The following is a 14,015-nucleotide window of genomic DNA, read 5'->3' on the forward strand; positions in this document are numbered from 1 at the left end:
GGCCAGGCCAGGGGAGAAGCGGCGGCCGGGGCGAAAGGGCGGCCGGGGCCAGGCCGGGGCGGGGGAGAGAAAGGGCGGCGGCCGGGGCCAGGCTGGGGGGGGGAGAAGCGGGACCCGCCGCCGTCGAAGCGCAGCCCAGTCTTCAGCGGCGGGGGGCCCCTTCTGTTCCGGGTCCCGCCGCCGAAGTGCCCCGAAGGCCCGCGGCGGGGACACCCCCCCCGCCACCAAATTATCGCCGAAGACCGGGCGGCGGGTCCCGCTTCGGCGGTAATTCGGCGGCGGGGGGCTCCCGCCGCGGGTCTTCGGGGCACTTTGGCGGCGGGTCCCGGAACGGAAGGGCCCCCCCGCCGCCGAAGACCCCGGGACCCCGGAATCCTCTGGGCGGCCCTGCATCTGCCTGCCAACGCGAGAGCGCGTAAGGCACTAATCTGGATAGTGGCAAGGGGGGTGAAGAGCTAGCAGAGTGGCGCAGCGGGAGCATGCTGGGCCCGTAACCCAGAGGTCAATGGATCAAAACCATCATCTGCTACTCGTGTGCTTGTTTCTTTCTCCGCTGGGCCTTCTAGCAAGCCAGTGACCAACAGAGCCCCAAGGCAAGAGATAGCTGAAGCAAAGCAGCAACCTGCCAGAGAGCTCCCTGGCACCTCTGGCTACCTGGGCTGAAGGCAAGAGGCAGGCCTGGGTGTGGTGAGGGCCTCCTGTCCTGGAATGAGGCCGCACTGCTTCCTGGTCCCCTTTTCCCACCCACACCGGCAGGCGGCTGCTGCGGGAAAACACGAGGGAGGCTCTCGGGGCGCTAGGCAGCGCTGTGTGTGTGGCTGTCAGGGGAAAGAGCCTTCTTCTCTAAAGATGGCTGGCAGAAAGGTGGTGCTCAGCTCTGTAAGCGACCTGCCCAGTAGCCTCACTGCCAGGGGATGCAGACATTTCTGTAAGGTGCAGAAAAAGGGTATTTGGCTTCCAAGTTAATATGAGAAATATGCATTTATGAGATGGAATTTCCATTCTTCCATCAGGGCCCCAGTGGCCTAATGGATAAGGCAATGGCTTTCTAAGTCAGAGATTGTGGGTTCAAGTCCCATCTGGGGTGAAAAACTGCCTTTTCCTGTATATTGCAAGGAAACCTTGGTCTTATTTTCACCAAGGAATCTGGAAGATGTTTGAACACAAAATACTGGATCTTGGGAACAATCCCCCAGAAATGGCACCTTGACAAATGCTTTCTAAACCCATCAGTAGCAAACACTTAATACTAGTGTTTGAGACTAGAGGGAAGGGGAGTGTTTACTCCCACACCTCAGTGAGTGAAACAGAGGGAAAGAGCAAGGCTGTTCTGAAAGAGAATGGATCTGTCTGGAGACAAAGCAGCCCCTGAGAATGAGCAAGGGTGTGAGAAGAAGAGGTTCAAATGTGTGTTAGGTGTTAGTTAGTGTTAGAGGGTTTATCCCTTCACCATCCCATTACCGGGTCCTTCTTGCGTACACACAGAGCAGCAATACCCAAAGTCCGAAGGTGCAAACAGTGAGATGTTTATTGGATTGAACTTCCAGCGAGCAATGATTCCAGTTTCCTTCCTCAGTGTCCCCATCCCAGCCCTGACGCCACAGAGCCTTGCCTGTGTCCCTGTTCCCATTCTCCCCCTTAGCAAAGCATAGGACATGTGGTGACACATTTCCTGATAGGGCCAGGCATCAAGGTGCAAGGTGTTGATATTCCATTTGTCCCACTGCCCCTTGCATAGTACAGTGCCCTGCACCTTCTCTCGTACGGGCGTGCCACACCTGTTCCAATTAGCGTTCCAGACTTCCCACTATAGTGGGCCCGGGAAGGTTGGGTCCAGGTTGTCTAGTACAGAGGGGAGGGGCTTACTCCATTACTTCTAGGTTATTTCCATAGGCAACGTAACACAAGTATACTTAGCAATACACCAGCCGCTGTAATAATCCACAGCAACACCGAGAGACCTGAGCACTGCCGCATGGTCCAACATCCTGGCCACCACCGAAACACCTCCTCTCCTCCTTTGACGGGGTCAAGCTCTTAACATGTCCAGTTGCTGGCAGTTGCACACGCTGCCACTGCAGGTTTTCGTGCTTTTGTCCATTTCATAAGTCCATTGAATGTCCACAGAGAAATGGGTTATTGTCCAAACCAACTTAACCTCATGGTGTGGAATCAGGCTGTATGCACTGGTTCGATTATTCACAGCAGTAAGAGTCACAGATCTATCTGTGCGCCAAAGCCCAGAGAGCAGTGTGTAGTGTGGAATTTGGTTAGGGGCTGGTGTAATTGTGCCCCCAGTAATATGTACATTTCCAGCAAAACACCTCATACACAGTACACCCAATTGTCCACCCCTTGCCATGGGCCATTGGGTGTGCTCCTCCATGGCCATCAGGGAGGGGCACATTCAAACATCTTCTCTGGATTTACACCATTTTACACACCCCTCCATTGATTCCCAGCAAGCAAATCCCCTTTTCATTATTCCCATTGGGCTCGTGGGGCCCACCTTAGCTGCCGATTCACTTCCAGATACCACGGTAGCTATTACACAGGTGCTGGCCTCCTGGTCGAGCATTTTGAATTTCCACACACATCTTCCCCCAGGTCAGCCTTTTGAAGCCACCCCCACCCACGTCATGAGGTTTTCTGTGCATTGAAACACAACAATGCTAACAACAAGACTAACACCACAGACAAACAACACAAAACATAGATTCATGGTATTATGGGTTAGTCTTTTGCTGGCACCAGCTTGCTTGTAGAGTGTCTTAAAAACAAAAGAAACAATTTCCACACATCCCCGGTGGGGACAGATTAGTGCTTAATAATAATAATACCACTTCCTTTTACAAATTTCCTTGCTAATTGCAGGAAAAAAACAGAAGAATTACCTCCAGGCTGTCCTTGTTTTGTTCTCTAGTCAGATAGTGAATTACCCCACTCGCGGGTCATTTATGAAATTCATGAGGTGGCGTGCCTCAGTTTCCCCTCTTGTACAACAGACCCAGTTTGCAATAGTTTCTCTGCTGTACCAAGCTTTAAGTTTATCCTCAGGTAATAGCTGAGAGACAGCTTTAGATTTAGCTTTAGCACTGTACATACACACACACACTCCTTAGGATTAACCTGTCCCCCTTATTTTCAGGCTTGACTAGTTTTTTCACCTCCCTTTCCTGGAGGGCCACAATCTGAGTCTTCCAGTAGCTTGTTTGCTGACCAGATGTATTTATTATTTGCAGCTCCTTTGTGCTGCCACTGATGGGCAGTTCTCTCCTTCCCCCATCAGCTAGGTCATTTGCATTCACACCAGCTTTCGGGCTTGGCTTTTGGATCCAAAGCCATCAGCAGCTCAGAGACTGTCTTAAAAGGGACACAATCAATTTCCACCCGAGTTCTGTTTACTTTCCACTTTCATCTTCTGCTTCAAAACACACAGATCTGAAAAAGAAACCTCAACCTATTGTGGCTCCCTTTGGAGCCCTAATGGGGTTTGAATTAAGTACCATGTTTTGTTTGCATTTCTTTTACCCCTTCTCTAATATACACTGCACACGTCCTGGGAAAATGCACATTCCTTCCATAGTTTAACCTTCATAACATTATATTACAAACCATAAGTCTCAGTTTAGGTTTTTAAAACCTTACACAATTACACACAACATTTTGTTTTGTCTAACAGGCCTTGCACTGCAATAATTTTTTTTTACACAACTGTACCCCGATTACACGTCCATCTTGTACAACCAGAGCCAGCTAGGGGCAGGCACGTTAAGTGCCAATAGAAACCCCGGACATTCCTTTAGTGATTTTGCTTACATTGCCCAGGAGTCAAATAGTTTTGATGAGATTATCTCTCCGCCTGCTTCCTGCAGCCGTCCCCTATAGACCATTTCTGTGGGCAAAGGGCCCATTTCCCCTCAGAATGGCTGTAAAGGCTTCTCGGGACAAAACACAGCGGTGGTAGTAGCCACTTTACCTGACCCTCTTGTATAATTTAATTACTAAGCTTCCATCCAACGTGCATGCACAGAGCTGCACATACAGTTACATTTATATAACTGGGTTTTATTATTAAACCAAAACCTGCCTTCTTGTAACACCACAACTGTTGCCTTTTGCTATTTCCACAACTCACAAATGTTTCCTTTCCTCCAAACTCTGTATTATTAATTTTAGCAAAACCCTGGGCGGCTGCCATGCAGTGCGGGGGTGACTCTGCAGGGGGAGAAGCTTCTGTGGAGCAATGTAGGGCAGGTGCAGGAAGGAGCCGGGGTCACTATTCACATTGTGAACTGCACAATTTTCCAAATTTGGGAATGTCCGAGAACAATTCTAAGGGGAAGGTGAATGCAGAGCAGTGACACTGGAGGTGCCCAGACCTCCAAGGGGGGCGGTGTGGAAATTAATAAAGGGAAGATCATTTGTGAAATTAGTCGTCACTGACAAGATTTGTCTCTTCTTATTTCACGTTGTGGTGTTATTTAGCGGAATCAGGACATATTTTTACTATGTTAATTAAACACTTAATTTTATTTAACTGAGCCAAAAACTTAGTGTCACTTATTTTTTTCTCTCTCCTAGCAAGAATTAAATGAATGTTGTGACTTTCTGGAAAGTGCAGCGAGATTAAATGTGGGGAATTCAGTCTCTGTGTTTGCGAGCTGATGTTTTCCTCTCACAGGTCAGTGCCTGCATTGAAATACCCAGAGGGATCTAAGGGCTGGTGTACGCTGGGCACAGAGGTGTTTGCAGAAGGGGCGGGGCCTCAGACGGAAGGGGCGGGGCAGGGCACTAGTCTCCCCCAGCTGGTGGTTCACGCCCTGCCCATGGTGTTGCAATGACAGAGGCTGCCCAGGCTGCACTTGTAGCGAGGTTCCCCCACTAGGTGGCCGCGCAGAGGCTGCAGGAGACAGGCAGGGGGCAGCAGGGGAAGTGGCGACACAGGAGCTCTCAGCAGCAGGGTGAAGGACAATGCCGTGGAGCGGCAGCGACGCAGAGTGAACAGGGCAAACCGAGAGCCAGTTGAGGGAGAGTCGGCAGCAGAAGCTGAGGTTTCTCTTGATGCCTTCCCCTCCCTCCCCCACCCCTGGGGCTTTGCTGCCCAAGGGGAGTGGGGGTTGGGGGGAGGAGAGCGGAGGGGTCTGTTAAAGGAACATTGGATTGGCCTGTCACACCGCAAGGTGAGAAACTGAGGCACAGCACTGCCCAGCATACTCTGGGGTGGGGGGTTTGCTGATGAGCGTAGATTTGAATGTGGTTGTGGGGTTTTCCCAAACTCAGGCTTGATTCTCTTTCCCTTTTAATAGAAGTTCTCAATGGCTCTCCGCCCACACAGAGCTGGGGAGTGGGGGCGTGTTGCCTTTCCCCCAGGCAGAAGGGTGACACCTGCCTGGCGAGTGAGGGTCGGTTTGGGTGACCCCCACTCAGGGCAGGCTGAGGGCAGGTCTCTGCCCTTTACTCAGCCCAGGAGAAGTTTTTTGCACTAACATCCCAAGTGTGCAAGTCCGTCCCCGCAGAGCAGCCCCAGAGGGTGACCTTGAAGCAACTGTGGAAAACGGGACGAGGGGTGGGGGATAATAGGCCCCTATATAAGAAAAAGTCCTCCCAGACCGGCCTGTCCCTTTAAAAACGGGACATCTGGTCACCCTGGAGCAGCCCTGCACTCCTGCTCCCCGGTTGGTGCGTTTGTAACCCGGGGGCTGAAGCCGACGCGAGAAAGGGAAGTGAGCGAGCTCGGAGCTCTCCGGCGCCACCTGCTGGGAGCAGAGGGAAATGACTGAGCGACATCCTGGCTAATTTAAATATCACCTGGTTCTCTGCCGGGTGGATCCACTGGAGAGCTGGGGCGTGGCCTGTGTGTGGCAGCACCTTATTTGCATATATTAAAAGCGGCAGTTTGAGACCATTGGGGTAAAATATGAGTTAGTTTTGGGGTTGGGCCTCACAGGTTTAGTGCAGGCTGTGGGGAGCCGGGCTGAGCAGAGCCTGCCCCGATGGGGTGTGTGGTCACCCTGAGCTGGGAGCGTGTGGCCAACATGGGGAAGCGGCTGCGGGGGGCCGGGGGGGGGGGGCAGAAGAAGGAAGGTAGAAGGTTGTGGGAAGCAGAAAGTTTTTCCTCTTTTTTGGTCTCTGGGTGGGGTTCTTGTTACCTAATGAAGAGCAGTGGTGGGGGAGGGGAATTGAGACTCTGGTTTGGGGGTTGCTGTGGGGCGTTACACAAGCCACCCGGTGCTGGCTGCTGCTGTGGGGCAGAGGACAGGTGGGGGCGGGGCTGTCTGGGTCCTTGAGATGAGGGGCGGTTCCTGGTTGGCTGGTGCCGGCCTGTCTAGTGTTTTCTGACAGCTGATCTCCCATTGGCCCTCGTGCGGGGCGGGTCTCTGAAAGCTCGTCTCCCATTGGGCCCTCCCCAACTGACGTTTCTGACAGGCTCATCTCCCATTGGTGATGTTGTCTAACAGTGATGCGGGGCGGAGCCGCCAGGGCCTCATGCGCTCAGAGCGCAGCGCCGCCCGCGAGAAGCTCCAGGGTCCCCCTTTCCCATGTGGTGGCTGGGAGCTCTGGGATCCACCCACAGTAGCTGGGAGCTGTGGGGTCCATCGGTGGTGGCATGGGCCTGTGGGAGCCCCTTCCGCCACTGGTGGCTGATAGCTGTGGGGCCCCCACCGGCCGACAGCTCCAGTCTTGCTGCCCCAGGGCTGAGGTGGAAAATGTCACTGAGATCTCTGAAAGTCACAAATTCTGTGACCCCCCCTTTATATAATCTTGGCCTTAATCATTGTTGACTGTCTCTCTCAATCTAGTGGTCTGCTCTAGCGTGGATGGGACAAGGAAGACAGAAGCTCACCCCCCAGCACAGGTTTGGGCAGAAACGGCTCTTGAGCTATTTGCTGTGCATGCAGAGGACTTGTCCAGACCGGTGGAGCAGCTCAGCCAGATGAGGAGCTGGAAGAAGGAGACCGGAGCAGCCTGGACAGCCCACGTTTTCTCCACAGCCACTGCCTAACAGCAGGATTCCTCCTTCTCCTCAGTGAGACCAAATCTAAGCACCTAGACAGCCGGTCCATCCTTTGCACCCCAATCCCTCATGCCAGAGCCTCCCTGCCAAAGTCCTGTACCTGGCTCCAGAGAATTGTCTCACATCTCGCTGGGAACTCGACTTCTTGTGCCCAGAGAGTCTCGGCCCCACTCAGTAGAGGACCTGAGAAACACAGTGTCTGCCTTTTCCAAATAAGTGCTTGGAAAGGTTTTGTTCCTGTGACCACGTGGCCTAATGGATAAGGCGTCTGACTTTGGGTCAGGCGACTGAGGGTTCGAGTCCCTTCGTGGTTGTGCTGGTGCAATTTTACCTTTGTGCTGAAAGTCCTGCTCCCTTCAGGGCTGGAACCTCTTCTTGGCCGCTCAGGCCAATGCTCTGGCTTCAGCTAGAGCCCCGGGAAGGAGTTGGGGGTTGGGCGTCACAAAGGCTGGGGCATGAGCCCCAGGTGCTTCCAGTCTCGCCTTTGCCATTCCTGACTTGCCAAAGAAAATGGGCGGTTGCCCGGGCTAGCGTGTGGAGCAGTTTCCCTCTTCCAAGTGTGCGCCTGTCCCTGTGCTGGAGGGTACTTGCTACATAGTACCTTTGGAGCCTGGATGTTTCTCTGCTTCTCGCCAGCTGGGGAAAAGCCTCTTGGGGTAAAATCTCCTGCCCCACTGCCAAAGTGAGCACCTGGAGTGGGAATGGTAAGCAGGGCCGGCTCCAGACCCCAGCGCGCCAAGCAGGCGCGTGGGGCGGCCCTTTCCCAGGGGGGTGGCATTTGGCTCCGGTTGAGCTCCCGCAGGCATGCCTGCAGGAGGTCCACCGGAGCCCGGGACGAGCGGACCTGCCGCAGGCATGACTGCGGCGGGTCCCCTCTTCCCGCGGCTCCGCTTGAGCTGCCGCAGGCATGCCTGCGGGAGCTCAACCGGAGCCGCGGGAAGAGGGGACCCGCCGCGGGACTGGGGAAGGGCGGCGCAGCGTGCCACGCTGCTTGGGGCGGCCTAATTTATAGAGCTGCCCCTGATGGTAAGAGGCCCCACCAGGGGGGCTGGCCCTGCTTTCCTACCATCTTCTGATGTTGGCCACAGAGCATCAGCAGCTGGCTGTGGGTGGTTTTCAGTGGGTGTTTGGCATGCCAGGGAGCAGGGAGCAGCCTGGCTGGGTGTCTCTGTGGCTGTCTGCTGACCACACATAGGCATGGTTCTCCCCTCCTCTTGCCCTACCCTTGGTTGCTCTGTGGCTTTTAAGCTTTCCCTTGGAGATGTCTGCACCAGCTACCTCTGTCCTAGGTGCCCAGAGGAGGAGAGGTGCTGGGCTCCAGCCTGGGACTCTGCCTCCCTCCTGCCTTTCCCTGACTATGAAACCTGGCCCTGACACTCCTTTCTTCAAGTGCCAGGTGGGCAAGAGGAAACGTGTGGTAGAAAGCACAAGGGCCAAACTTGTGGGCATCAGAAATCCCAAACACCCAGTCAAACCATAGCCACTTCTAGACCCCATTCCAACCAAAGACCTGGCTCCAGTGGGGATGAGTCACTCAGCACAAGGTAAACAACTCATTCTTAGACAGCTGGAGATAGGAAAGCACTTGGATCTCCAGGGATTTACCACAAGGTCCCACTGAGATTTGAACTCAGATTTCAGCATGCCAACCATTTCACCATGGGACCAGCTTGTGCTAGTTTCTCTGAACATTGGTGACCCTATTATAGAATACCAGGGTTGGAAGGGACCTCAGGAGGTATCTAGTCCAACCCCCTGCTCAAAGCAGGGCCAATCCAGAGACAGATTTTTATCCCAGATCCCTAAATGGCCCTCTCAAGGACTGAGCTCACAAACCTGGGTTTAGCCGGCCAATACTCAAACCACTGAGCTCTCCCTCTCTCACAAGCCCAGCTTGTGTAAGGGACTGTTGGGCCTTTACTAAAACTGAGTGGGGTATTTTTGGTTGGCTAGTTCCCAGTCCCAATAGAAGGGGGAAGGGTCAATGGGAAATCAGGACCCTGAGACTGACATGCCCCTGGGGCAATGGTCACCAACTGGTAGGGAACAAGTGAGAATTTGTTAATGAGTAAAATTCCTGGTGAAAATTGGCAAAGCTGTGGAGAGTTTGAAAAGTTTCAGTGAATTTACACATGAAGATACAAACAGAGAGACAACTAGAGAGAAAGAGACCATCACAGACTGCACAGGCCCACACAGACATAAACAAAAACCAAATCCACACAGCACACAGAGCCATATACACATAAGGGAAAGCCACACAAAACATAGAAAGAACAAATCCACAGCAAAAAATACAGCAAAAGCCCACAACAAGAAAGCACAAAAACCACATACCAAAAGAATACTTAGCAAAAAACAATCTGCATGCAAAAGTCACACACACACACACACACACACACACACACACACACACACACACACACACACACACACACACACACACACACACACACAAAAAAAACTATATGGCATCCACAAAAATCACACAGGACCCACATGCACATCAACACGACAGACAACAAAAAACCCCAACATACAGAAAGCCAGGCAGAGTTTGAGTCTCACAGCGAAGAGGGTGAGCACACAGGTGGTTTGGGGAGCAAAGACTGAGGGGGAGTCGGGGGCAGTGCTCTGGGCTCTGCTCGACCCCTCCTGACACAGGCGGCTGGTGGAGAGCAGAGCCTGGTAGATCTGTGGAATCTGCCCTGCTCTCTGTAAAGCAATACCGTGAGTTGTTGAAAATGGCCAGGACCAAGCAGACTGCCCGTAAATCCACCGGCGGCAAAGCCCCCCGTAAGCAGTTGGCTACTAAAGCTGCCCGGAAGAGCGCGCCTGCCACTGGGGGAGTGAAGAAGCCTCATCGCTACCGACCCGGCACTGTTGCCCTGCGAGAGATCCGCCGCTACCAGAAATCCACTGAGCTGCTCATCCGCAAGCTGCCCTTCCAGCACCTGGTGCGTGAAATCACCCAGGACTTCAAGACCGACTTGCGCTTCCAGAGCTCGGCTGTTATGGCCCTGCAGGAGGGCAGCGAAGCCTATTTGGTGGGGCTCTTTGAAGACACCAATCTGTGCGCTATTCATGCCAAGAGGGTCACCATCATGCCCAAGGACATCCAGTTAGCCCGGCGTATCCGAGGCGAGAGAGCTTAAAGGCTGCCCTTCAGCTTCTAGTAACGAAAACTCTCTGTAAAGCAAGGGGACCTTGGTGTCTTCTGAGCTGCAATTGTATTTTCTGCAGGGAAAAGTGATTGGCAGAAGCTATTTGCTTAAAGGAAACTAGTGCTGTAGGTGAGGTTTGAACTCACAACCTCAGCATGACTCCACTCAGCACTGCTCTGTAAGTACTGGGCACTAACCCATTGCACCACTGGACCCTGCTTTCAGGAGCTTGTCTCCTTGTTTCATGGATGGATTAGCAGAGTGTGGGGGGAGGGTTGCATTAGCTAAAACAAATCCATATTAAAGGCTGCAGGATGGCAGCAGCAGTGGTGGGGAGCCTCCTTCCATGTGATAGAGCTGGTTCCCCCTTCCGTTGCTCAGGGGAAGGCTGGTGCTTTGAGCCCACCTGGTGCTGGAATGTCCCATGGGTGAGATTAACAAGACTCTTGAGAAGGGAAGGGAGGGGAAGTCTTTTCTATCCCTGCCTAGCTCCACTGGTCTCCTATGGCCCTTTTGGCTCTCTGCTCCCCTGTTGGGGAGATGCAGAGACAAGCCCCCATCTGGGTGAGTCACCGAGAGGCTGTGTCCCGTGGAGTGGGGGAGTGGGAGGGTTGGACTGGGCTCAAGGGGAGAAACTTGTGTGTGACAGTGTGTGGAGGAGGGGGAGGGTGTGTTCCTTAGGATAGAAATGATGGAAAACTCAGGGGAGGTGACAGTGAAGCCCCGTGTCTGAGTGTAATGACCCTGTGTGGTGCCGCCGTTCACCTTCCCCTCCTACGGTCTCAGCTTTCATTGAATCCAGCATTTTTTCACCTGTCCTCACCACAGAGGTGTCGCACATGCCTCAGCTACTGAGTGTCCCTCTTAGGCCTGGTCTACACTAGGAGTTTATGTTGAATTTAGCAGCATTAATTCGACTTAACCGTGCACCCGTCCACACCAGGAAGCTAATTAGTTCGACCTAGAGGGCTCTTTAGTTCGAATTCTGTACTCCTCCCCGACAAGGGGAGTAGCGCTAAATTCGACATGGCTATGTCGAATTAGGCTATGTGTGGATGGAAATCGACCTTAGTAGCTCTGGGAGCTATCCCACAGTGCACCACTCTGTTGATGCTCTGGACAGCAGTCCGAGCTTGGATGTTCTGACCAGCAACACAGGAAATGCCCAGGGAAAATTTGACATGCTCCGGCGCCTTGTGGATGTTCTGCAGGACCGCAGACAGCAGGACAGAGCCCCCCTGCACTGTATCTGCAACCGCCCTCCCCCGCCACAAAGTCCCAAACCCCCCTCACCCAAAGTAACAAGAAGGAGGGGCGACAGGGGCCGTGAAAACTGTCACTGCACCCCTACAGAGTGCACAAGTATAAGAAGGCTCTCATTCCCTAAATGTTGAGAAGTCCTTCCCTTCCTGGCTCACCGAAGCCCCAATCCCAGTTTCATCCCCTAACTGTGTAGTTGATTATTAAAAGTAGTTTGCTGTTAATTACTATTTCCGTCAAGTTTTTCTACAGAAGACTGTCTGTGAAGGGGAGGGGGGGAAGGGGGTTGGTAATTGCATAGGACAGTCACCTTTACCAGGGTACAGACACGGGGGCAGGATCAACAGCAGGTCACACACACAGTGCAGTCAGTAGGCACCCTGGTCGGTCTGGGAGGTGTTTTCCATGTTCTGTGTGGGTGGGGGGTACGTGACTTTGTGGCATGGGAGGGCGGTTACAGAACTTATGCAGTGGTCCTTGTTCCGGACCACAGAGCCACGCAGCAGGGGAATCTGTAACCGTCCTCCTCTACCACAAGGTCACGTAGCCCCTGCACACAGAGTCCCGAAAAGGAGGGATGGCAGGCTCCGTTGAAACAATCAGTCTGGCACTGCAGACCGCTCTAGGAGTAGGAGCCTGTCATTCCTCGAGTGTAGAAGTGGTGTTAACATCACTGCACACCCTACCCACCACAGTCTGCGTCCCTGTTTCAACCCTTTAACGTGAATTCATTAATAAAGAAAACGTTGTTTATTAACAATGTTCCATTAACTTTATTTTTAAACGTGTGTTGGAAGGGGGGGAAACGTGGTGAACGGGGTATGTAACCGCAGAAGAAAGTCAACAGTAACTGAAGCAGGGGCAGGTTCAGCTTCTCTGTAAAGAAACTGAACAGTCACAGGTTACCCTGCTCCCTGAGGAACCTAGCTTTCAAAGCCTCCCGGATGCACAGCGCTTCCCGCTGGGCTCTTCTAATTGCACGGCTGTCTGGCTGAGTGTAATCAGCAGCCAGGCAATTTGCCTCAACCTCCCATCCCGCCATAAAGGTCTCCCCCTTCCTCTCACAGAGATTGTGGGAGCACACAGCAAGCTGCAATAACAATGGGGATATTGGTTTCGCTGAGATCCGAGCGAGTCAGTAAGCTCCTCCATCTCCCCTTGAGATGTCCAAAAGCACATTGAATGATGACAGTTACCCAAGACCACCCTCGACACATTTTTCCCCCCAGCATGCATTGTGGGGAAATCCCAGAATTCAAATGGGCAGCAGGGACTGCGGGAACTGTGGGATAGCTTCCTACAGTGCACAGCTTCCAATGTCGAGGCTTGCCCCGTTAGCGTGGACTCACAAAGTCGAATTAGTGTCCTTAGTGTGGACACACAAATTCGACTTTGTAAGGTCGATTCCACAAATTCAAATTAAGTTAAATCGAACTAATCTGGTAGTGTAGACATACCCTTAGAGACACCAAGGACTGGAACTGATTTCAGCTGCTGGACAGCTCTGCTAGGTCTTTATTCATTTGCACAGGAAAATGCTGAGTGTTTAAATTCATTTCAAGCCCCCCACCCCCCTTCAGCGAACTCCTGAACATACTGGAGATGGGTCTGGAAATCTATATTCATTCAAAAAAGTTTTTAAAGGGAATCACTTGGATTGGAACTAGAAACCCATTATTCTGTAGGGAAACATTCACCCACTGACCTACACTCACAACAGAGAGTGTCATGTATAGCCCAGAGCAGGAACAGTTTTTAACCTGGGGGTTAGTAAACTTTCTCTCTTCTATACAAACACCACAGCTTACAAACTCCCCACCCCCACTCTGTGTCACCAGAGCACAACAACAACCCTCCTTGGGGCACACACAGCTCCCCAGCTCCCTGCCCGTCAGTCTCTCCAGTATTGCTCCAATCCCTTAAAGCAGGGTCTCAACCACAATTTACCTTAGGGCCAAGGCCAGTCCTCCAAGTGGGCCAATAATGTCACTCATACCACCCAGAACCCTTCCCCCAAAACTCTGCCCCTCAGCTGCCTAAGGCTCTGGGCGGGAGTTTGTGTGGGGGGAGGAGGTCTAGGGTGCAGGCTCTGGGTTGGGGATTGGGGTGCAGGAGGGGTGCAGGCTCCGGGGGGAGTTTGGGTGCAGAGGGGTGAGAGGCTGGTCTCTGGGAGGGAGTTTGGGTGCTGGGTGCAGGCTCTGGGCTGGGGCAGGGGGTAGCGGGAACAGGAGGAGGCGTGGGGTTGCAGGCTCTGGGTGGGAACTTGCGGGCAGGCAGGAGGGGGCATGTGGGAAGGGGGAGGGGGTGCAGGCTCTGGGAGGGAGTTTGGGGGCTGGGGGTATGGAGGGACGGGGTGCAGGCTGTGGGAAGGAGTTTGGGAGTGGGAGGAGGTATTGGGGAGGGGCTGGCATTGCAGGCTCTGGGAGGGGGTCAGGGATGCAGCACTTACCTGAGGCTACAAGGCGGGGTGGGTTGGGGGGCCTCCATGTGCTGCTGCCCCCAGACACCGCCCCCGAAGCGTCTCATTGCCTGTAAGGGTGTTCGGGGCGGGGGCAGCATGCGGAGGCACAGCC

At 53.3% G+C, this 14,015-nt stretch overlaps 1 protein-coding gene and 1 non-coding gene across 2 annotated transcripts; both read left to right on the forward strand.

Moving 5' to 3' along the window:
• The first annotated feature begins 1,014 nt into the window (after positions 1-1,014).
• Positions 1,015-1,087, forward strand: TRNAR-UCU. Its single transcript has one exon. It is a non-coding gene; the product is annotated as a tRNA-Arg (tRNA).
• An 8,642-nt stretch (positions 1,088-9,729) lies between these two features.
• On the forward strand, positions 9,730-10,173 carry LOC123361023 (histone H3-like). Its single transcript, XM_045001298.1, has one exon. It carries the CDS (start codon positions 9,763-9,765, stop codon positions 10,171-10,173), a length of 411 nt encoding a protein of 136 aa, XP_044857233.1. The 5' UTR covers positions 9,730-9,762.
• The last annotated feature ends 3,842 nt before the right edge of the window (positions 10,174-14,015 follow it).

This window comes from Mauremys mutica, unplaced genomic scaffold, assembly GCF_020497125.1.
Source record: "Mauremys mutica isolate MM-2020 ecotype Southern unplaced genomic scaffold, ASM2049712v1 Super-Scaffold_100350, whole genome shotgun sequence".
Lineage (NCBI taxonomy): Eukaryota > Metazoa > Chordata > Testudines > Geoemydidae > Mauremys > Mauremys mutica.